The following is a 23,638-nucleotide window of genomic DNA, read 5'->3' as shown; positions in this document are numbered from 1 at the left end:
CCCACATGAAATTCTTTAAGGAATGAAGCACTGCATTCACAATAGACTTACAGAGGATCCCATGTACAAATTTCTTACTGACAGTTTGAACAGGGGATGTGATAGAAAAGAATATATTGTGACACAGAGCACAAAGTACCCATTAGCCATCATTTCCTCCCAAATGCTTGACTGCGATAAACTTCCATAATGAAACTATCTAACAGACATGTGTTTTGACTATTGCTCATTTGCTTATTCTTTTGATTTATTAGGCAGGTTTTTTTTTTGTGATATGTTTAGCTTAGTGGATCACTCACAGTTTGTCACAATTTCTAGCGATGAATAAGAGAAATATAATTTGTCACATAATACCTGTTCTCTTTCCTGTGTTGTGACTTGTGAGACCCAAGAGTTATGCATGTTTCCAGTCTCAACACTTAAGCATATTGATGGATATTTCTATTATTTCTCATTTTCATGAGCTTATGAAAACCAAAGTTTTATTCTCATCAATACTTAAACACACAGACACATTAAAATGAACACTATGAGAATAACATCAGCGTTTGCTTCTAACTGTTCAAGACAGAAAAGGCTAGCTAGATTCTGTGATATTTGAAGAAGAAAGTAACTGTTAACTATAGAATTTCTTTGCCCTTATTAAAACTATTGAAAAGTGCAGTGGCATAATTTAATTCTCTTTTATCATTACTGAATAAGCATTATGTTCTTATGTAACCTGACAGCATATAGAAATTAAGAAAATGACCATGTGATATTTGTATGAATAGACTCTATCATATCAATAAGAGTTTGAAAGATTACATCCAGGTTTAGTTCACTATAACATAGCTGTGTTTAGTTTTATAAATAATTGTATTCTTTTAATACAGGAGGACACTGCAAAACTAGTTAAGTTCTTGAATGAGAATGCGTTACCTGAAAATACACTTAAAGACCTTAAATCTGAAGAATCTACTAAGACAGAAACTAAGAAATCTGAAGACACTGACTTTTCCTCAGAAGAAATAAATGCTGGTGTGGAAAATGTAAAAAGTGAGACTTTCTCAAGGGAGCTGACAGGTGCAAAGAACAGTGAATCTGACTCCAAAGACCTCAGCGAGACCCGCTACTGGATTAAGAATGCTTTAATACAGGATGGAAACTCCTATGAAGAGCCTCAGAAAAATACAGGACAAGGCTTACAACTGGAAGTGAAGGCTTCCGAGGAGAAAGACTACGGCTATATTGTGACAGCAAAAGAGTAAGTACAGCAGCCAATCTGAATGGCATTTTTAACTGGAGAAAAGATAAAGTCGTTGCACTTAATGAAATATGAATGTACAAGAGGAAAATGCCACAGGCCTGATTTTTAATACATCTGAAACTTTGGAACCTGTTCAGTACTTTGATGAAAATACAAGAAAACAGTTCTGTTTTCTTGCAGTTGCTTTTCCTCCAATGCGGAAGATATTTAGTTTGTAGGTCTTTGTTTAGACCTCTCCCTATCTTCTCGTGTTCCAGTGACCTTCCAATATGTCAGTAAGTGTGCTTATGGTTGGGATGCAGGCTTTAAATACTTGAGTTGAAAGTAGCCTAAATATCAATGTCTGAGTCATTCTTTCAAAAAATGACACACAATAATAAAGCACAATATTTTCTCTGTGGTTTCATTTTGATCTGAAAATAACACATATAGGAATCCAAACATCACATATGCAGCTCGTTTAGAAAGAAAGACCTAATGATTTCAGGTCATGTCACTAATGAATTTGACATTTCATATTGTACTTTCAAAAGACAGCTTTCTTCCCCTAGTGATACACAGTTTATTATGGGAACGTTTCAGAGTTTAGAACAATGTGGGCACTTTTACATCCTTTTCCCTCCTGTGAGAAGTGTTCTGTCTGGTTAGTAATCCTGACTCATCTTCTGTGAGAAATTAAGAATTTCTAGGATGGGCTTACAAATCTCTGCCCAGCATTATAGAGAAGCTGAGACAGACACTTCAGTAGCATGGATTGATTCTTTTGACTGTCTCAAATTTATTAATGGGATCGAAGGCAATAGGATTGTGGGGGATTCTTGTTTTTACCACACTGTGTTGCTTTGAAATGTATGTGGCTGGGTATCAGAGGACAGCTCCTTGTTCGCCTTCTCCCAGGGGCTACCCTTGAGAAAGATGGGATCACGAAGAAAGGAGGCCATTTGAGGGGAAGAGATTTTATACAGTGCATGGAGGGACAGGCAGAAGAGAGGAGAGTAAAAGCTGAGGCTCGGCCGCCTGCAAACATCAGAGACAGAGATAGAGACTTCTCAAAAAGTAAAGAACAAACACACACTTCTCAGAGATAATGAAAGGAAGATATTTCGTAAGGACTCAGGGTACCCTGCAGAAAATGAAAGTGACTTAGTTTACTGGAATGAGAGATGCTGAAGGAAGGGGATCACCTTGTGAGGACATAGTAGGGATGAGATTTATGTCAACAGAACTTTGCATTGCTATCATCTTGCATTCTGAGTTTTACTTTTAACATTTTAGTGTTAAATTTTATTCACTTTCTAAAGAAACCCAGCTCTAGCATTTAGACCTTTTAGGAGTTTCAAAGTACTTGCTTTAAGGAAAGTCCCAAATAATTTAAGGTCCTCATACTTCTGTTAACTTGTCTGTGTGTCAGCAACCACTGTTAATCATTATTTAATGACCAAGTGCTTTGGATTTAATTAATCATTTTTAAACTGTTTTTTGCAATTACACTTTTCAGTTGTTTTCCGGTAATGTTCATTTTCATTGACTGGTTCCTGTTGCAGGCTCACTATTCTCAAGAATGTCTTCCAAGAGAAAGCTAGTTATTACAGGGTGTTCTTCCAGTTTTTTGTCTAGGTCATAATTTAGTCCTTCAGGTAGATTACAGTTCTGTTTGTTTTTTGCCAAGGGGCACTCGGGAGTCTCCTTCTGTGTTTTTGAAACCAGTCTACTAGAAATTGATGATATGCCCTAGTTTAACCACATCTCTTGGTTCCTGCCTATGACTTCTACGTGAAGCAGTAGAAGATTTTTCCCCAGTTCTTAACTCACGTCGCTCTGGAAGATGCCTTTATATCCAACAGTATCTTAATGACACCATCTCTCTTGGCCATCCAGACTTATTTGGCTCATAAATTCTCTAAAAGCTTAGAGCCTTCCCAACTCTATGTAATGGGAGACATTCTGACTTTCAGTCTTCATAGCATGTAAAATCTTCACTGTGGCATCTTATCTGGTTTTCTTCCTAGCTAGTCCCCTGCTGATGGGTTTTCCTCAAATTATATCTACTATTATTCAATGAAACTTGCTGAATAAGGTCATTTCTCCAAAGATTCTTGGTTCTAGAGGACTCCATATACACAATTTGTCATAGATTTGTTTGACTTCTTTACTATTCTCAGTAACAGAAAGTCAAAAAATACTTTTCTTATATACTAGATTATTACAATTTTAGTAACTTTTGGGCAACATGCTTTTAGATAAACATTGACATGTTATTAAAAATGCTCAGAAACTATAATAAAAATTTGCAATGAGTTAGATGAAACTACTTTAAGTGGTTTGAATTTAAAATATGTTTATCAAAACAATTTTAGTTTTTAATGATAACTAGCGCGTACTATCTGTATTCAGAAAACTTAACTGAAAACTCTTCACTACATTCTTAGCACTTTGAGTCCAACTCGATGTCACCTATGGGGACATGTTGCGGGAGCTGGGATTGTTCAGCCTTGAAAAGAGAAGACTTCAGGGGGACCTAATAGCTGCCTTCCAATACCTGAAGGGAACCTACAGGAAGGCTGGGGAGGGACTTTTTACAAGAGTGTCCACTGATAGGACAAGGGGAAATGGGTTTAAGTTGAAGGAGAACAGATTTAGATTAGATCTTAGGAAGAAATTCTTCAGTATGAGGGTGGTAAGACTTTGGAATAAATTGCCCAGAGAAGTTGTGGATGCCCCCTCCCTGGAGGTGTTCAAGGCCAGGTTGGACGGAGCCTTGAGTAGCCTGATCTAGTTGAGAGGCGTCCCTGCCCATGACAGGGAGGTTGGATTAGATGATCTCTGAGGTCCCGTCCAGCCTGTGCCATTCTATGATTCTATGATTCTTCAAGCTCACTGCCGAGAAAAAGTGAATAAGCTTTCATACTTGTTTTCAGTTCTCACCTAGAATGAGTTAATTGTCAATGAGAATTAACTGATTGAGTTGAACTAAAGAAAAATTTATTTTGTACCAGGATTATCTTGTATTCATCTGCAACAAAAAGATTGTGTTTCAGGGTTCTTAGTCAGTGATTTGTAACTTTTCAGTGGTTTGACTCTCGTCAGCATTTCAACTTCAGAATATATGGGTTTAATTTCTTGTTGTTGTCGAATTTGTTTGTTTTGAATAGGTCTATCTGAAATATAAGAGTAAAATGAAAACTCTATATTTTGCAAAACAAAGTTTACATATCCTGGAATTTTGTAAGAATAACAAAACTTGTTCAGGAAATTCCACATGCTAAAAATAGACCTGTCCACTCTGCAGGAACAGTGAAATACTTTCTACAGCAGTTGAGAGATCTGTTATGTACTAGCATCTCCCACAACCATTTCTTTAGTACATGAAGTGGCCTTAGAGAGCAACTGGATCAGTGTAGTCAAGAGTTTCAGTAGGACTTGTTTTCATGAATGTTGCTCCAATTGTACTTTTTCTTGAGGGAGAGATGATAGAGAAAGGGATGTTTGATAACTATCACTGCACAGAACAGAGATTTTAATGTCCATTTAAGGAACATTTCTTTAGTGAGCTGCCTGTATCATTAAGGTTTTGTACCAAAACACTTTCCAGCTGTTTGTACTAAATAAATACTATTAATAAATGGCTTGGTGCATGATACACATTTATATATGTGTACATACATGTTATATTTACATAGCGAAGCAAAGGGGCTGGAACTATTCCTAGTCAGATCTTTATGTTAGCTTAAAATCACTCCTGTTTGAGAGGTGACTGTAGTCTGTAAGTACTCAGGAAATTGATTTCACAACTGTTCTTTGATATTTTGTGTTTAGATCTTTATGCTTTTTTCAAGTTCTCTATTTTAAATAGAGAGGAAGCTGGACCTAAAGGTAGACATGAGATATATCTTTCCAACAGCCTGAGTGTTAGTCAAATTCATATGTGAAATATCTTTCTTGCAGGCATTAGGAAATTTACAGTTATAAACCTAAAATTATGATTTAAGTGGGTGTTTTTAGTCCACTCCTAAATTGTGCACATGAAATGAAATGCCAAAATGCAACATGAGAGAGATTTATTTTCCAATACTACTGTCTTTGCATGTTTTTATTCTTCCTGCATAAAGCAATAGGTCATAGTTTCAACTCATGAATTTTTATTATCAATTTTTATTTGCCATTGTTTTTTGGAGCAGCAAAATCATTTTTACATCTGAAGCAGTGGTCTTTTGGTGAGAAAGGGAAGTATTCCAACATATTTGTACAGCAGGGATAATAGCTTGAGTTCTTTTCACCTTCTGATCTGAAAATGGAACTGAAAAGATTATACTCAGTGGTAGAGTTGACAGATGTCAGGGGTGATCCATTCACTATTAGATTCTCAGATTTCCATGGCTTTGCAAGTGTGACCCAAGGATATGTTAAGACTGCTTCAGTGAACTCCTAAGATGCCAGCTTTTAATTGTGCCACAAAGCGAAGATAAACATCTCCCTGTAATACTTGAAGAAAAGATTTGTGATAGTTTAAAGACTTGTCAAAACGCAGCCTGATTGTCAGTGGCAAGAACAATAGGTCACTCCTGCTGTGTTTGTCGAGTGACCTTTCAGATGGTTGGAGCAGTGCAATCCATACCAATCCATAATATCCATCAGCACTAAGCTTCAGAATGAATTGACAGTTTCAGTGTAGAAAATTGTCCAGCAAATCCTCCACTGTGCTGCTTCAGCACTTTATTATGCTGAGAAACCAATCAAATTGGGTGATTTACTTAGTTTACTCTTTTCTCGTTCAAAAAATCGGTATTCTACCGCTGTAGGATTTGTGTGAACGAGGTTTGTTTCTTTCTCAGTGTACCTGCTTTGAACTGTTTTTGCTAATTTTAGCTCTGAAATTCTAAAGTAATCTTATAAAACAAAGTTGTCTACAGGATATTATTTTGATTTGTATGCTACTTTGGCCGTAGTTACAAAATACCTCTCTTATAGTGGGGTTACATAAATGTGAGCTCTCAAATCGAAGAAGTCTTTGTCTTTGGACCAAAGAACGCTTCCTGTTTTCTGAAATTCTAGTTCTCCAAGTATGGAAAGCTTTTTTTTAGTTGGAAATAGTGCTGACACTCCCATTTGTCTGGCAGGATATGCTCTAAGTTGAGGGCCAAGATCCCACAATGAAAACACTTAAATAATGTTTAGCCTCCTGAGTTCCTCATGAAGAAACCAAAGCCTGACTTTCCAGAACATATAGTTCTTACCATGTCCAGTAATACTAAGTGCAAGGTGCTGCATGCTCAGCAGCTGAAATAGTCCAGCTGCTGAGCAATTTCTTAAATACGAGATTGGGTAGTTGGACTTAAATGCACTAAGAAAAATCCTAATTTGTGAGTAGAAAGTTTTTCTTGTGTCACTGCTTATCATAGTCTTTTGAGCTTTGAGTCAAGTCATGCTTCTCTGAAGTCATGCTTGGACACTCAGTGTGGAGGAACTTATACTGTTTTGTGATTTATCATAATGCATGTGCTTGAAGTTTTTCATATAAGATCACAGACAGCTCATGGCAGCTCTGTTAACTTGTAAGCCAACTTTGGCAATTGTTGTATTAGTCAATTCCTGGATATTTCGTGTTTTCTCATATGTTAACTCTCAGTTCCAGACTGTCGGTGTAAAATTATATAGGCTGTAAATCTGTTCACAACATGTTAGCTTAATTGGATCCTACCTGTGTTTCTATGCATTTAATTTGAGGTAGCTGGTATTCTGCTCAGATGCTGTGAAAAGCTGAAAATGGATCTTCTGTTCGTAGTATAAAATTGCTATGGAATATGAATAGTCTTACTCATTTAACGTGCTGAAGGGTTAGGTTAATTCCAAATGCTTGATATTATTTCTCCACCTTTGCAAAGGTGATAAATGATACTGCTTTGCATATAATGATTACTTTTCCGTAGGATGGTGTTCAGGTTAGGACCCTGAAGCTGGTTTCTACGGAACTCTTGGTTTATTCCCCAAGTTTTCTGTTTTGCTAGGCATGTCATTAAAGCATTGTGGTTTTTTGATCTTAATTATTTGTTTCCCCTACCAGTTTATAATATTTAGTGCATTTTAATTGCATTTAAAAATTAAATTTAAAATAAATAGGAGAAAATTAATCACAACATCTACAGCAATGAAACAGGGCAAATTTTTATTCTTCTTTGTTACTGGGAGGTCTTGATGTTTCTTAGACTCCAAGCTTTTGTATTCCATGAGGCTTTTCAGCTCTTTTTTAGAAAATAATAACAAAATGTTCTTGTCCTTTAATACATGTATACCAACAGAAACACTGATTTGACCTTCTCTGCGTATTTCAATGTCCTCTTTGAAATTGTTGTTCTACCTGCAAGTGCACTTTATCAAGGGAAAAAGATTTATGCATATTCTTAACTTCTACAATTAGCTTAAAAAACTAGCAGAAATTACGAACATACATAAAGGAGAAAAGCTCTTGATACTAAAGTCTGTTAAAATCAGCAAGGGACAGCATTGCTCACATTAAAAAAAAAAAAAGAGGTTAAATGTAAAATTTTTATCCCTCACTTTTTCACTTTCCGTAGCAATCTCCACCCATGTATAAACAAGTGTCATAATTGTCCATTATTGCAGTTAAAGCCAAAAGTTTTGCTTCTGATAAGGTAACTTGAGCCCGTACCTAAATAATAGGGATGGAAAATATTTGCCTACAAATTTGTACAGTAGAGTCATTGTGTCTCAGCACCATAACTGGTGGAGAGCCATAAATCTAGAACCTTTCTTGGCTAACTCTTCCCATATAATCATTCACACTCCCTTGAGTTTTCTGTACATTAAATCGTTTTTCCCTCTTTAAGCCTCCAGATTCCTTCTGATACTTAGAAAGTGACAGAGATCATATCCCCCACATTAGTGCTTCAGTGCCTTGATTCTGATATTATATATTCCCACAGGAAAATGATGTTTCCTACATCTTATTCTTGCGCAAAAAAAAAAAAAAGAGAAAAACACCAGTTACTGTAGCTTTGCCATAGAGAGCAATATTTACTTTTTATTTTTCAATACAAAAGTTCAGCTTTGAATATTTTTAATTTCTTCTTATTTGTTGTATGTGCAGAGATAAGATGATAGTCTGTTCTACTTCTGATGGCCTTAGCCTTTGTGCTTTCAAAATCTGTTGAAATATATTATCACAGAATATGATTCTCACATCCAGATGTAGATCACTTTACAAGCGAAGAGTCCTTCCAAGTGTCCGTCTTTCCCTCCTCCTAGAACTTCACTTCCCCAGATGTTTTCTTCTGCTTTCTATCAGGGCAAGCTCTGTGTTTTTAGCTCTAGGGGAACAACAGAGGAAAATTTTGAATTGATGTAGCTGGTGACCAGCTGATCTGTTACTCTGGGAACAGTAATGGAGAGGAATCACTCTGGTCCCTTGAAACGATGAAAGGCAGCAGGTAATCGTAGGAGTGCGCCTGGAGTCCCCAGTAGTGCCACAAGGACTAGCTCACATTTGTACCTCTCCGCTTAGCTGAACAGATATGACTGTTGGCCTAGTTTCCCAGAACAGACATTCCCAGACATTCCCATTTCTATCTTTCCATGCCTTCTGTGCCGCGTTAGCATCCCTTGTTCGGATCTCACGTGCTGGCTCTTTTGGGACAGCAGCTGGTGCAGGTCCTTCACGACCTCTCTGTGAGCAGGTCCAGGTTTCTGTGCTGTCTCCAGGCTGTACACCTGTAACCACTGAGGCTGCTGCGTGTTGCATACCCCTGGACTAGGAATGGGGCTGGGAGCTGTGCTTCGTTTTATGAACAGCAGTAACCACTAAAACCCTGAGATGCTGCAGTATCTCACAGTGCCATACGGTCAGTACTCTTAGTGTATCACAGTGTTTTAGGGTAATTACCATGTAGTTCATTACAAAAGAGTGATGATTTTTAAGCTTTTGAAATGAGTGAGAAGGAGAAAGCCAAAGATCAGAATTTCTGGGAATGCTGCAAAGTGAATCATAATGCAGTCTATTATCTGCCAGTACTTTTTCATCGTGCTGTTCTGACCAATCCTGAGAAACTCAGATATAAAAAGGCAATTTCGGGTCATTTCTTAACTCAGAGAGCATGCAGACAATGTTAACACCTGACCACTAAAAATCAGAATGAAATAACTTTAATATCACTCTAAATCATTTGTATTTCATGCAAATGAAGTTTCATAAGTAGAAAATCAGTAATGGCTAACTCAGAACACAGAGAATAAATCAGAACAGAGAAAATATTTTAATTTTTCTTTCAAATAGATATTCTAACTTTCCACTAGCACTTGTTTGAAGAAGGTATGCCACAATCTAAAGACTTGGTATATCTGCTATGGAAATAAATTTAGAGTTAATTTCTTAATAATATGGAGAATGATTTTTATAAAAAGTCAGTTTTAAAGTCTTTAAAGTTTGGATGTCTTTCAGAAAATTTTATTTCTGTACTTTCTTTCATTTAACACTACATTGTTGGAAACCATTTACATTATAAATCAGTCTGAGCTTTAAGCTGCATTGAAGGAAGAGCAAAGATATGAAGGAAGGGAAAAAACTGAAAAGTCTGAAGTGGATTAAAATGTGTGTCATCAGTTTTCCTCAATCTCATTTATTAATTGCTGGTATAAAAGAACAATTTGATATGAAAGATCAATTTTGCGTTTTGAAGGCTTTTTTGCGTCCAAGACTCAGGGTTCACGACAAGTGGACTCCTGCACTGTTTCTAACATTCAGCTTAAAATGCATTAGGGAGTACTTTGGTGAGGTCCCTGTCAGCCTCAGAAAGGAGGATATCAGAATTTTGGCACAGAATATTGCCATTATTTCCGTGCTGCTGCTAGTGACAAAGCATCTGTATGAATTGGCTGCCATTAGCACAGCTGGAGGTGGTGCGTGTTTGAAGAAACGCAAGTACAGGCTGGCACAGTGTCACACTTCCATCGTAACTCTAGAGAGTTGATCCTGCTCCACTCCTGTATCACTCTCATGTTTCTGTCATGCCGTTATCTCCTCTGACCTTCATAGCCTGACCATTGCCATTGATTTTTACCCAGTGTCATCTGTGTTACAAATTGGTCTGGGCTTGAATCTGTCTGTATTAAGAGGTTTAAATTCACACTTACTGGTGGTGGGAAAAGAGGGAAAAAATTACAGAAAGTGGAAATTTGCTGAGCTGTCGAAACAGAAGTAAGCTTAAAAAGGTTTTATGGCTAATAAAGCCTTTGAGGAAATAAGCACAGAAGAAAGAAACTGCAGCCCAATGCAATAGAATTGCAGTGTCCTTAAAATGGTTACGGTAACAGCGCTGTGAAGTCAGGCAGCTCAGACAATCCCGTGAGCAGCTCTGTTATTTGCTTGCTTTCATGAATTCTGAATAAATGTGAACCACTGAAAAAAATTAATCGTTATTTAACTAACTTTGAGGCACAGACCACATTCAAACCAAATTAAATCCATTTAGTGCTGAAATACATTCCCCTCTAAGTTTTTACTGGGAATATGTGCTTCAGGATGTATGAAACTACACTAAAACACGGCAAGACTCAAACTCAGACAGACAAGGCAGGCTGTTGTAACACTGTGGACTTGAAGCATTAGTGACAGGACTTTCGTTATAGATCATCAGATGAGTTACTCTCAGGGGCACTTCCAGACAAGAGAAATAAATACAATTTTGGTGTCTAAATGGTTTTTTTTAGGCTTGGTAGGCTCAGAAAGAATTTAATGGCAACACTGTAAATTACTTTGATGTTAAAATGTTCCCTGTAGTCCTTGCCTCCCAAGGGCTGTGACCTGGAGCAAACCACTCCAATGTCTTAGTTTCTTCTCCATTGTATGGATAATATGCATCTTTCTTGTGATAAGTGAAACTTCCTTTGTGTCTAGAAAAAGAGAAGTAGGAGTTGGAGACGGCTGGATTCTATAGCTTTATATGGTGGTTGCCAATGTGATGAGAATGGGAGAGTCATGTCACTGTGTTGCCATGTCTTCTCTGACATGCCTTGTGCTACCTAAGGTGTCAGGAGCACTCACTCCTTCAATGGGGCATGCATGGCTGACACCATACATCATTTAACCCTTCTTAAGGCAAATGTGACTTTTTTCCTCAGGATTGCAGAGCACATGGCTCAGATGTTGGTAGCTAGCAGCCAAGTCAGCCAGGTTTGGTGAGTGACCTTTCAGGTCAGAGAAGAGTGGTGGTGGTGTGCTAAAAAGTGCTGTGAAGTCAATTCCCAGGAGACAGGAGTCAGTGGGAAGAGGGGAGTGAAATATCTCTTGAGTAAACTTGGTAAAGCTACATCTGTTTATTGTGATGACATCAGCAGCTCTTCCATAGTTCAGTTACTTCTGAAATTTGCACACAAAGAGGTTCACATCCTTCTATTTCATACTTCAGTAACTGAGTTTCCAATTATGTTATTTGTTAAAATATTTACTAATCTTAGCAGAAAAAAAAAAAAAGGAAAAAATGAGAAAAGAGAAAAGGAAAAAAAAATATTAACTATGTCCTTAAAATAAAAGCTTTCCTAGTATTGTTTTCAGCTTCTCTGAGCTGAAAAAGTGCTGTGATCGCCGACTGAGACCACATCAATGATAAGCTACCATTCACATTTTAAATCTTGGCTGTTTATATCTGAAGGCCACTGAGTCTCAACCTCCAGGAGGCAGTGCCAGGGACCCTCTTTTCTCCTTCCCAGCAGCACCGCACCTGGAAGACCCTCAGGAGTGAAACGCCTTCTGATGAGATACATCAGAAGATATATCAGACTCTCTTGGGAGAAAAGCTGCTGTTGCAGCAAAACCACAAGTTGTCCCTACCCTTCAAATCAACAGGAGATAAATGGGATGCTCTTCATACTGACTTTAAGGACAGTGAGTCACAGAGCAAGGGCCAGGGTGTCACTGCGGATTAAAAACTGGTTATGAGATAGGAGAGAAAGATTCATCATGAACTGCTGCTTCTCAGCATGCAGAGAGATTAGTGGTACCCCATGGGCAAATTGTCTCTGTTAGGAAGAACTGTGGAGGATTTAGAAAAATTCCAGATGGATTTAAATACATTGAGGGATTAAGGAGCACAATGGTAGATGAAATTCAGCTGGAATAAGTGTGACATAATAATAGACATTAACAAAAATAGTCCCTCTTGGGAAAAAAAAAAAAAAAAAGAAAAGGTATTCTTAAGACTCCTCATAGCCTGGGCTCTGAGACTGTGAAAAATTTCGGTTTGCTGTGTTTAGATACATGAATCCGATCCTTGGTATGGTAGGACGTATTTTCAGACTTGAAAATTTAAAAGAAGGCATGCAAATCCTGAAGTAGGTGGCCCATTTTCCCGCCGTGTATTTTTAAAAACAAGTTAGTCTAATACATGTCATTGAGGTCAAGAGTTCAGCAGAGGATTTTTTAAAAAGAGAGGAATTTTTTATAGATAACGAGCATATGCATAATCACATTAACTAATTGTTTGTAGAATAATACCGTAATCTTATGTGTTTGTTTTTAGAAGGAAAACACTTGCTGCAGGGTATAGAGCAAGAGGGGCTGATTTCTGATCTCTCTCTGTTTTTCACAGTGCAGTGCGTGCACGTGGCTGAGATTGGCATCCCTATCTGGAAACACAGAGTTCATGTGTTTCATGAGGTTCATTTGGGGATAAAATGGCACCATTCTTGTATTTGAACGTTAAAGTCAGATATAGAATCAGTTGGAATTTGATCTTTTCATATATAATATTCTCATTTATTTGGTAAGCTGTCCATACTACTCCTGGGATAGAATATGGGTGTTTTGCTACTTTTCAGCTGGACTTAGGGCAACTTCCCGAATACTGGCAATTTCATAGCAACCCTCACACCTTTTAAGTTTTTTGTAGAATCATTTAGGTTGGAAAAGACCTTTAAGATCATCGAGTCCAACCAACTTGTTAAACATCTGTCTTTCTTGATTCTTAACAGTGTGAATGCAACAGTGTCCAAGAGAAGAAAAAAATAAAGAACTAATGGGTTTAGTCTGTCACAACATAGACTGCTCCTTCAGTAGTCCTGAGAGGCATCTCAGCTGAACATTTCTCTCACCCTCCTTCAGAACTTTTCCAGAATTATCTTGAACTGAATTTTATTTCTTAGGTATTATTTTTGAACTCTCCTGTATTTACTCCTGGCTTAAGAAAATCAGGCAGTAGCATGTCCAAGGAGGTTTACAATAACCTCCAGTCCTGTGCTGGTGGCTGCTGCTGAGAACTGCCTCAAGGTCTGGGGTTAGTATGTACTTCTGGGGATGTGCTCCCTTCAGCAATTGCTCTGCTCACTCCATCTTGATCCCAGCAGCAGGAACTGGAAATTGCTTTCCCTCTCTTTACCCTTTTCTCTTGACTGCTTCTAGCAGGCAGAGCAGTCATAGCTGGTGTGCACCAGCCCCTTGCCCATGGAGAGACAGCGCTCAAGTCCTGTCATTCTGGCTCCTCTCCTCCTCCTTGCCAAGCAATGCACTGAGAGTGGAGATATGGCACAAAAGGAGTCAGGTCTGATACTGGCCCATGGAAGTGGGTGGTTAAAAGTGCTGGAGCTACTGTCACCTGTTCAAAGAGACCCTCTCTGCTGCGTTTAATCTTTTGTATTCATTGGAGAAAGTAATAAAGTAATGACAGTTCTTGGCATATCTGTAAATCATTTTAAAGAAGTTCTGAAATACCTCCATACACATCAGAGTCTCATCCCTCAGCCTGTGCCGTGTGACCAATACCCTGCCCTTTTCCAGGCGTGGAGGGAGGGCAGCAGCTTGTCCTGGAGCTGGCTGGGCTGCTGCTCCCAACTTCCTCTCAGTAGGGAGTTTGTGGGCAGCCTAGTCAGTGCCCTTGCTGCTGCCAAATGGTTTTAGCAACTAGAGAAAACTAGTCCTCAACTTTAAGGCGTTTGACACTGTCCCACATGACATCCTTGTCTCTAAAATGGTGAGACACGGATTTGACAGATGGACCACTCAGTGGAGAAAGAACTCGCTGGATGGTCGCACTCAAAGAGTTGTGGTCAATGGTGCGATGTCTACATGGAGACCAGTGTCAAGCGGTGTCCCTCAGGGGTCTGTTCTGGGTCCAGTGCTGTTCAACATCTTTGTCAGTGACATGGATGACGACATTGAGTGCACCCTCAGTAAGTTTGCTGATGACACCAAGCTGTGTGGTGCCGTGGATTCACTTGAGGGAAGAGATGCCATACAGAGGGACCTTGATAGACTTGAGAAATGGGCCAGTGCAAACTGCCTGAGCTTCAACAAGTCAAAATGCAAGATCCTTCACCTGGGTCAGGCCAGTCCTAGGCACAAATACAAACTGGGCACAGAGTGGGTTGAGAGTAGCCCTGAAGAGAAGGATTTGGGGGTGTTTATAGATGAGAAGCTCAACATGAGCCGGCAGTGTGCTCATGCGGCCCAGAAGGCCAACCGCATCCTGAGATGTATCAAGAGAAACATGGTCAGCAGGTCAAGAGAGGTGATTCTCCCCTTCTACTCTGCTCTTGTGAGACCCCACCTTGAATACCGCGTCCAGTTCTGGTGTCCCCACCATAAGAGAGACATAGATTTGTTGGAGTGTGTTCAGAAGAGGGCCACAAAGATGATCCAGGGGCTGGAGCACCTCTGCTATGAGGACAGGTTGCGGGAGCTGGGATTGTTCAGCCTTGAAAAGAGAAGACCCCGGGGGGACCTAATAGCTGCCTTCCGATACCTGAAGGGAACTTACAGGAAGGCTGGGGAGGGACTTTTTACAAGAGTGTCCACTGATAGGACAAGGGGAAATGGGTTTAAGTTGAAGGAGAACAGATTTAGATTAGATCTTAGGAAGAAATTCTTCAGTATGAGGGTGGTAAGACTTTGGAATAAATTGCCCAGAGAAGTTGTGGATGCCCCCTCCCTGGAGGTGTTCAAAGCCAGGTTGGACGGAGAACCTTGAGTAGCCTGATCTAGTTGAGAGGCATCCCTGCCCATGACGGGGAGGCTGGATTAGATGATCTCTGAGGTCCCTTCCAGCCTATGACATTCTATGAATCTATGATTCCTTCTAAAGGAAGCCTCTTTATTTACCCTCTGAAGCATTCCATATGTTATTCCAGACCCATATTTCTGAACTTTGATTTTTTCTTTTAGGTTTATCTTTCTATCTGCAGTACTAAGGAGACTGTGCTGCATATTAAGAAAGTAGTATCATTGCCCTGTCAATGAGGAGAAGCCAATTTGATGTCAGTGCACAGAGACGTTATTGAAAAATGGCCAGGTGGAACTTTCTTAAATAATTATTTTAAACTATGCAATGTACCTTTCTTAAAATTCAGTATTTAAAAACACTAGAGAAAAAAAAGTATCCAAGATGAGTACTAAAAAAAGAAAATTTTCAACATGAAAGATGCTCTTGTGTGTGCCTACTAAGTGAACAACTGTTAAAAAATCTTAGATACAAACACTCAAAATAAATTCAGAGGTAAGCAGGACCAACAAAATTATGTTTGTCCTCTCAAGTCTCAGATTAGCTTGTAAAGTATCGTCACTAGAAGGCCCTGATCTTTGGTGAACCCATCCAGATGATTGTCAGAGTAGGTCTTCTGGCAGATTATTTTTGTTAACATGTGAACCTGTAGGGTAAAGACCCAACTGATAAAAAATCTTACTGGTCTAAACCAACACTTTCACCTACAGGGCATAATCTGCATGTACCTCTCATTGTTTAATATGAGTTGTTTGCTGAAATTAAATTATTCAACAGATTTGGTCCTTTTACCTTCTGTTTTCAAGAGTATTGAGTATCTGTGTTTTTATCATGTGTTTGGTACCTTTTCTCTAAGGCACATTTCTAGGTTTTAAGCTGAAATTCGGTCATTACAGAATTTAGAGTTAAAACCAGACTGATTCATTTAGGTGCCAAACTTAGAGCTACTGAATGCTGCACATCTTCCCCAAGGATGGGGATGTCATCCACTTCATTTTCATCATTGAGCTCCCCAAAAGACAAGTGAAGATGTACCCACACAGGGAGATTCAGACACCTCCTTTCCCCCACCGATTAGAAGGGACTTTGGGAGACTCCAGAAGACAGAGCAGACTGTGAGGTGTCTCTCTGTTTCACTGAGACATGCCGAACAAGTAGTATATTCTGGGATCCAGTGTGTCCAGTGCTCCTCTGCTGAAAGGCACTTTGTGTGGCGTTTTCCGCCTGTCTCGCGCCTGTTACTGCAGGGGTTAGAAAGTGAAGTAGGAGACGGAAGAGATCTTACTGAAATTAGTCTGAGCGCTTTTGACTCCCACGTTCTAGGGGAGTGCTTTATGTCCTAGCCCTGAGCGATAGCGCTGTCTGTCATCCTTGTGATGGCCCAGTGGTTCATCTTCAGGCAGCATAAAAGCAGCAGAGGAAGACAGACAACATGCAACAGAGAAGATGGCTCTGAACTTGCAGCACTCAGGAGGAAGGAAAACTGCGGGTCCAAACTTATCTTTCAAGCACGTATGCATTTTACATTAGTAAACATTGAAAGTGTTTTTCAAGCAAACATTAGTCTAAATAAAAAATGTCTTCCCAAAAAACATCCTAGGTGCTCGATTCAGGCCCTGTCTTCCTCTGGTTGAGATGTGGATTCAATCCTATTCAAGCTGAACCTAATGTAGCCATCTTTGTAACCTTCTTTAACGAGGGGAGGTAGGTAGAGTGAGGATGCCACTGTGCTGGAGTTTGGATAGCAAAGGAGAGACTGGGTGTGAGTGACATTTACTCCGCAGAAAATCCATTTTCCAGTGCTGCCAGGAAGACAGTAGTTAAGCACTCGGACGACTTTCAGGCTGTAGAGAAGTGCCTTGCAATTTTAGTGCATTGCTCAGCACTCCTAAAAATGGGCATACTGGCCTTCATTGCCTGTGTCCTGATTTAAGCAAATTTTAGGTGAATTGAACCCTACCTTACTTAAAATTTCACTGGGGATTAGACTGACATTTAGGTTTAAGGACTGCAATTCCCAATGTCAGACCTATTTCTGCACTGTAGATTATTCTTCATTTTTGCAGAAAACGATTCAATTGAACTAATCTGACAGGGCTGACTGGATGTCCATTACAGTGCTGCATTACAATTGCTAAACAGAGTATTGGAAGGGCACTAGGTACAGTCTGGTAAAGACAATACATAATTTGAATGACGGCACTAAGGGAGCATTTTGGAGTTCAGTAAGTGGGTTTCCGAAGACACTTGGCAATTGGGAGGAGGAAAAGCAAATGAGAGCAACTGCTTGAGAGACTGACATAACCTCGGCGTAACATTGAGCTACATGTTGCTCTCCTTGGGCTGGGAGCAGGCTTGGCAAACACTAGCAATCAAGCCATCTGTATAACTGGATCAGATTTTTCACTACTGAAATGGATCAATTTACAGGATTGTTTTGACAGGCATGTTGGGAAATACAGAACATATAGTTTTCATCATTGTTTACTTCTGTTTTTCCTCTTGTTCCCTTTGACATTGCCCACTGGCTTTTATTAGAGTTTGAGCTCCATTTAGCTCAGCATGCAGAGCTGGCCATGCTGCCAGTGTCACTCCCTGCAGAACTCCTGTTCCTTCATTTACATGTTTCCTTCTTGTTCTTTAACCAGAAGGGGAAGCTTTGAGCCTTGAATGCATAAATCATTAGGTCCAGGTCAGAAATAGACAATCCATTATTCAAAGTGGTTGTTCTCAGTCATTAGATTTGTAGTTTATCTTGGGAATTTCTTGGAAACGTGGCATCCATTTGTAGCATTGTTCAGATAACTGCAGCGTGAAGTTGAACTGGTCTTGAGATCAGCATCCAATATTCAGCACTATTCTTTTGTTGGAGTGGTCGAATTGGCCATTTGTGAGGCACATCTGGTCCATAGTACTCTTGCCTCCTGCTCCATTTGCCCACAGCAGGCATTTAGCAAGGCTAGTAACTCGCCAGTGAGGGAGAAGTTACCTTCACTTGAATCCAAGTGCTCTAAATATGCTCTAAAATCAGTCAGATGTGCTCTAAAACCAATCAGATCCCTGTGCTGAAAAAGTTTGGAAGAAATTTTTTTGTAGGGAAATGAGGAACGTTTTTATTGTAACTAAAAGTTGATTTTCAGGTTACATGTTCTTTACTACTACAACATCTTCTCTATATTTGGTAGGGAGAAATATACATAGCTTTTAGGAACAGCCACTAGTGCTGCTCTTTCTATTCTTAGATGCAGAAGAGATGCAAGTCAAATAATAATAATAGTCTTTTATATAACAATAGCATCTGGCAAAGGAAGTTGGTATCGTCTTCATTTTACGGATGGTGCAATTGAGGGTCATGGTAGCCCTTTTCCAGATGAAGACATATTTTGTTTGTCATTCGTAATTTGTTCAGCAAATGTATAGGTATAGGTATAAAACCACTGAAGAGAATGGGATTGTATAGGCAGATTTTAAAAAATGACTAGCAAATTCTGTATGTTTTGTCATAGTTACTTAGAAGAAAATCACTTAATGTGATTGTTCTAAGTTGTGCCAACTTTCTGGAATCAGATTTTAGAAACGATTCTTCATCACTGTATTTTTCTTGTAAAATGAACAAATAAAAAGTGAAATATTTAATAGACAATGGCAGATGAAGCTTATAATCCAATGTTCTGTTATTTAAATTACCTCTGTAAGTGGATTGTTCCTTAAAATATTTCCATTTTCAGCTCCCTCACTGAGAGAGATTTAGATATTGGAAGATACAGAATATTATTTTCACCAGGCAATCTAATTTTCCAATGTTCAATGTCCAGTACACTTTGTGGAAATGTTTTAACAAACAATTACATAAAGTTGGGCTCCCAAATCCGCTCCTGAGCGTTTAAATGGATTACACTAATTTTCAGAAGCACTCAGCAGCTCACATTGAAGTCAAGAGCTATTTATTACTGTACATCGATTTTGAATTTGTCTCTAAATAAAATAGCTTTATAGCCTAGATATGCTTTTATTTTTGTTAGATAAAACTCCTGATGAAGTTATAGGGAGCTGATTGGTTTGTGATTATTTTAGCTCAGATAAGTAGGTATGAGTGGACTATTTATTTTTCACAGTTAAAATAGATAGGGAAGTTTTCACGGTTATGTCATGATGTTAAATGATGACATCAGAGTCTTGCACTGAATGAGGAAACTATTTCATCTGAAGGGATAAAGTAGTACTGCCGTATAACATTGGCGATTTTTAGCACACATGTAAGCCATATGCTTCAGCAGGTATAACTAGTTTAGTCCAAGAGCTGTGCCCTGGAAAGTGAGATTAAACAAAAGCAGCAGTGAAATGTTTTGCAGATGACACTCTGCCAGACTTTAAAACTGTATGTATCTACATAAACCCCAAAGGAAATATTTATATTTCATTCCCCATTTATTTCTTCATTGTCATTAACCTGTCAAACAAAGTATGTTCTACAAATAATATGAGATAGAGATTGGCATCTGAGTGAGACAGAGTTCTGCTACTGGTTCAGTAGGGTCTGAATCCGTCAAGTGAAAAATAATATTTAGGCTAGCACTCGCAGATAGAGATGGCATTAGAAGACAAAGCAATGGAAAAAAGTTAGTTAAACATGAATTTGCTATACTTTTTGACCCTCTTTTCATCTTCCAAGCTGTATTGAACTGGAGATGGAAACCTAAAAGAAACCCGAAAAGAATAATGGTAAACTGTGAGATGCATCATGTTCTGTTTTAGCTGCTATTATCATGTCGTAGCACAGTTAACTTGAAGAAAGATGCAGAAGAGAAATCTACAACAAATGAAAGGAGAACAAATGTAAGAAACCCAAAGTAAGCACTATCGCAATGCCTCAGCTGACAACAGCTGTGTCACCTGCAGAAAGATGCCATACCATTGTTGTGGCATAGCCCAGCTGACAACTAAATGCCACGCAACCACTCGCTCACCCTCCCCTGCCCTCAGAGGATGAGGAAGAGAATTAACGAGGAAAAGGGAAAGAGACCCATGGGTTGAGATAACGACAATTTAATAGTAATAATAATAATATATGAATATATACATATGTGTGTATAATGATAATAATATACACAAGCAAGTGATGCACAGTGTGATTGCTCAGTGCCTGGTGACCAATGCCTCTCCCATCCCAGCTAAGGATCCTGAAACAGGTGAGTCCCGGCACCACTATCTCGGACAAGCAAGAGAACCGAAAAGTGAACAAGAGAGAGAGCGAGCACTCCGAGAGTCCGAGAGTGGAAGTCCCCAGAAGAGCAAAGACCCTTCTTTGCTCACCTTCATCTGTATACTGGGCATGACACTGCATGATATGGAATACTCCATTGGCCAAGCTGGCCCTCAATCCTAAGTCTAAATTCAAATCGTAAGGGGAGTTGTGGGCCCTTTGTCCCAGCCATGCTCCCTCCCATTCTGTTGTGCTCCTGTGCGCTGGCAAGAACACGGCAGCTGAAAAGTCTAAAGGTCTCAGTACCAACTCTGAACATCAGTGCAATGCCAACATTCTTCACATAACGAATCCCAGACTAAAACCGAACCACAGAGCTCTTCCAGCTGCTGAAAAGAAGAACTAACTCTGTCCCAGCTGAAACCAGGAGAACCATCCAAGAGTTTATTCTTCCTAAGACCCAATTCTAGATCAAAGGTGATCAGACACCTTCAAAGCAATAATAAAACAGAGTGGTAAAACCAGGAAGGCCTGTTAAAAGACACTGCAGGAGCTATTAATTTTCTTTGGCAGAAAAAGAGTTAGCCAGCCTCAAGAGAACCTGCAAAGCATAAATAGCATCCATGGGTAGGCCTTTTGCTGCTTTTGTTTCTTCCAGTACATACTTTGTATATGCTTTTGAGGCCTATGTAAGTCGTGATTTCTCTTTTAAGGGTTCACTGTCAGTGGTGTACTGAAATGTCCTACCACAGGCTCCCGAAAGAAAATGCGTATGGGTTGGACCTGTGTTGTAGGATGGCTGGAAACTGAGGGGCCATAGCCTGGAGATTCACTCTATGCTGTGCTGCTCTGAGCGAATCAGATCCAGCAAGAGCTGTCACTAAAAAGAGGACACCCCCTTTTCCCCCACACTATAGGGAATAGAAATGACTATCCTGACAGTTCAGACAAAGTAATGTGAACCCTTACCCCCACTCTTAACTTTCCTCAAAGTCTTTGGCCTTGTGTCGTGGGTTAGGCCACTCCAGCAACCAAACCCTACACAGTCGCTCACTCACCCTCGCCCAGCCCCAGGGATGAGGCAGAGAATTAAAGGATAAACGTGAAACCCATAGGTTGAGATAAGAACAATTTAATACAGATGATTTAATACACAGTGTAGATGCTCACCACCCCCTCGTATGCGAAGCCCGTCTCATCCCGAAGGTGCAATCCCGACAAACGCAAGGCCCTGAAATAGAGGGGGGGGGAGAGAGAGAGAGAGATAGTACTCCGAGAGTGGGAGTACTGGCAGAGAGAGGAAAAAAAAAAGGCAATAGAGCAAAAGCGCAGAAGCATAAAAGAGCAGAAGCGGCGAAAAAGCAAAAGCGCAAAAGCCCTTCTGTCCAGCTGTCCCTCACCTTTATACTGGGCATGATGCTGCATGATATGGAATACTAATTGGCCAGTTTGGCCCTCAATCTTAAGTTCCACCACAAATCACAAGGGGAATCGTGGCCCCCTTGTCCCGGCTATGCTCCCCCCTTATCCTGCTGTGCTTCTGCACTCCGGCCAGAACACGGCACACTGAAAAGTCCTTGGAGTTTCACTTCCAACTACAAACATCAACTTGCTATCAGCATTCTTCTCAGAGCGAGCCTCTGAGTAAAACCAAAACACGGAGCTCTTCTAGCTGCTAAAAAGAAGAGCTAACTCTGTCCCAGCTAAAACCAGGACACTTTGATAAAATACTTCTATTGTCAGGGTTGCCTAAAGAGTCTTCTTTCTCCTATTATAATTTCTGTCTGGAGTATCAAGATCTGGAGATCGTTTCGGGTCAAGGATCTGCTTCGCCAGCTGGATGCCCACAAGTCTATGGGGTCTGGTGGTATCCACCCGAGGGTCCTGAGAGAGCTGGCGGATGTCATTGCCAAACCCCTGTCCATTATCTTTGGGCAGTCTTGGCTCACTGGGGAAGTTCCGCTGGACTGGAGGCTGGCGGATGTTACCCCCATTTACAAAAAAGGGCGGAAGGAGGATCCGGGGAACTACAGGCCTGTCAGTCTGACCTCGGTGACGGGCAAAGTCATGGAACAGGTTATTTTGAGTGCTATTAATGAGCACATACAGGTTAACCGGGTGACCAGGCCCAGTCAACATGGGTTTATGAAAGGCAGGTCTTGCCAATCAAACCTGATCACCTTCTATGACAGGGTGACCCGTGTGGTTGACGAGGGAAGGGCTGTGGATGTAGTTTTCCTTGACCTCAGTAAAGCCTTTGATGCAGTTTCTCATAGTGTTCTGGTTGTGAAACTGGTAACTGCTGGCCTGGATAGGCACACCCTCCTTTGGGTTAAAAACTGGCTGGATGGCTGGGCCCAAAGAGTGGTGGTAAATGGGGCTAAATCCGGCTGGAGGCCGGTCACCAGTGGGGTTCCCCAGGGCTCAGTGCTGGGTCCGGTTCTGTTTAACATCTTTATCAATGACCTGGATGAGGGGATTGAATGCACCCTCAGTAAGTTTGCAGACGACACCAAGCTGGGAGGCTGTGTTGATCTGCTTGAGGGTAGGGAGGCCCTTCAGAGGGATTTGAACAGACTGGATCGTTGGACTGAGGCCAATGGCATGAGCTTTAATAAGGCCAAGTGCAGAGTCCTTCACTTGGGGTATAAAAACCCCAAGCATCGCTATAGGCTCGGGGAAGAGTGGCTGGAGAGCTGCCTGGCGGAGAAGGACCTGGGGGTGTTGGTTGACTACCGGCTTGATACGAGCCAGCAGTGTGCCCAGGTGGCCAAAAAGGCCAATGGGATACTGGCGTGTATCAAGAATAGTGTGACCAGCAGGAGCAGGGAAGTGATCCTGCCCCTGTACTCGGCACTGGTGAGGCCGCACCTGGAATATTGTGTCCAGTTTTGGGCCCCTCGCTTTAAGAGAGATATTGAGCTCCTGGAGCAAGTCCAAAGAAGGGCGACTAAACTGGTCAAGGGGCTGGAAAATAAAACTTATGGGGAGCGGCTGAGGGAATTGGGGCTGTTTAGCCTAAAGAAGAGGAGGCTGAGGGGAGACCTGATTACAGCCTACAAATACTTGAGAAGGGATGGTGGAGAAGTGGGGGAAGGGCTCTTTACATTAGTGATGGGTGATAGGACAAGAGGAAATAGGCATAAGCTTAGTCAGGGGAGATTCAGGTTGGATGTTAGAAAGTAT

At 40.4% G+C, this 23,638-nt stretch overlaps 1 protein-coding gene across 1 annotated transcript in view; it reads left to right on the top strand.

The window, feature by feature from the left end:
- Positions 1-23,638, top strand: part of PTPRN2 (protein tyrosine phosphatase receptor type N2) — a 683,076-nt gene that overhangs the window by 277,792 nt on the left and 381,646 nt on the right. Inside the window, exon 9 of the mRNA XM_086614526.1 lies at positions 876-1,246. Within this exon, the coding sequence (XP_086470652.1) occupies positions 876-1,246 (371 nt within the window). The remainder of the gene's footprint in view (positions 1-875; positions 1,247-23,638) is intronic.

This window comes from Tauraco erythrolophus, chromosome 7 (assembly GCF_009769465.1).
Source record: "Tauraco erythrolophus isolate bTauEry1 chromosome 7, bTauEry1.pri, whole genome shotgun sequence".
NCBI classification, from domain to species: Eukaryota; Metazoa; Chordata; class Aves; order Musophagiformes; family Musophagidae; genus Tauraco; species Tauraco erythrolophus.
Note: the sequence above shows the minus strand (reverse complement) of the source record. Positions and strands in the feature narration are given on the sequence as shown.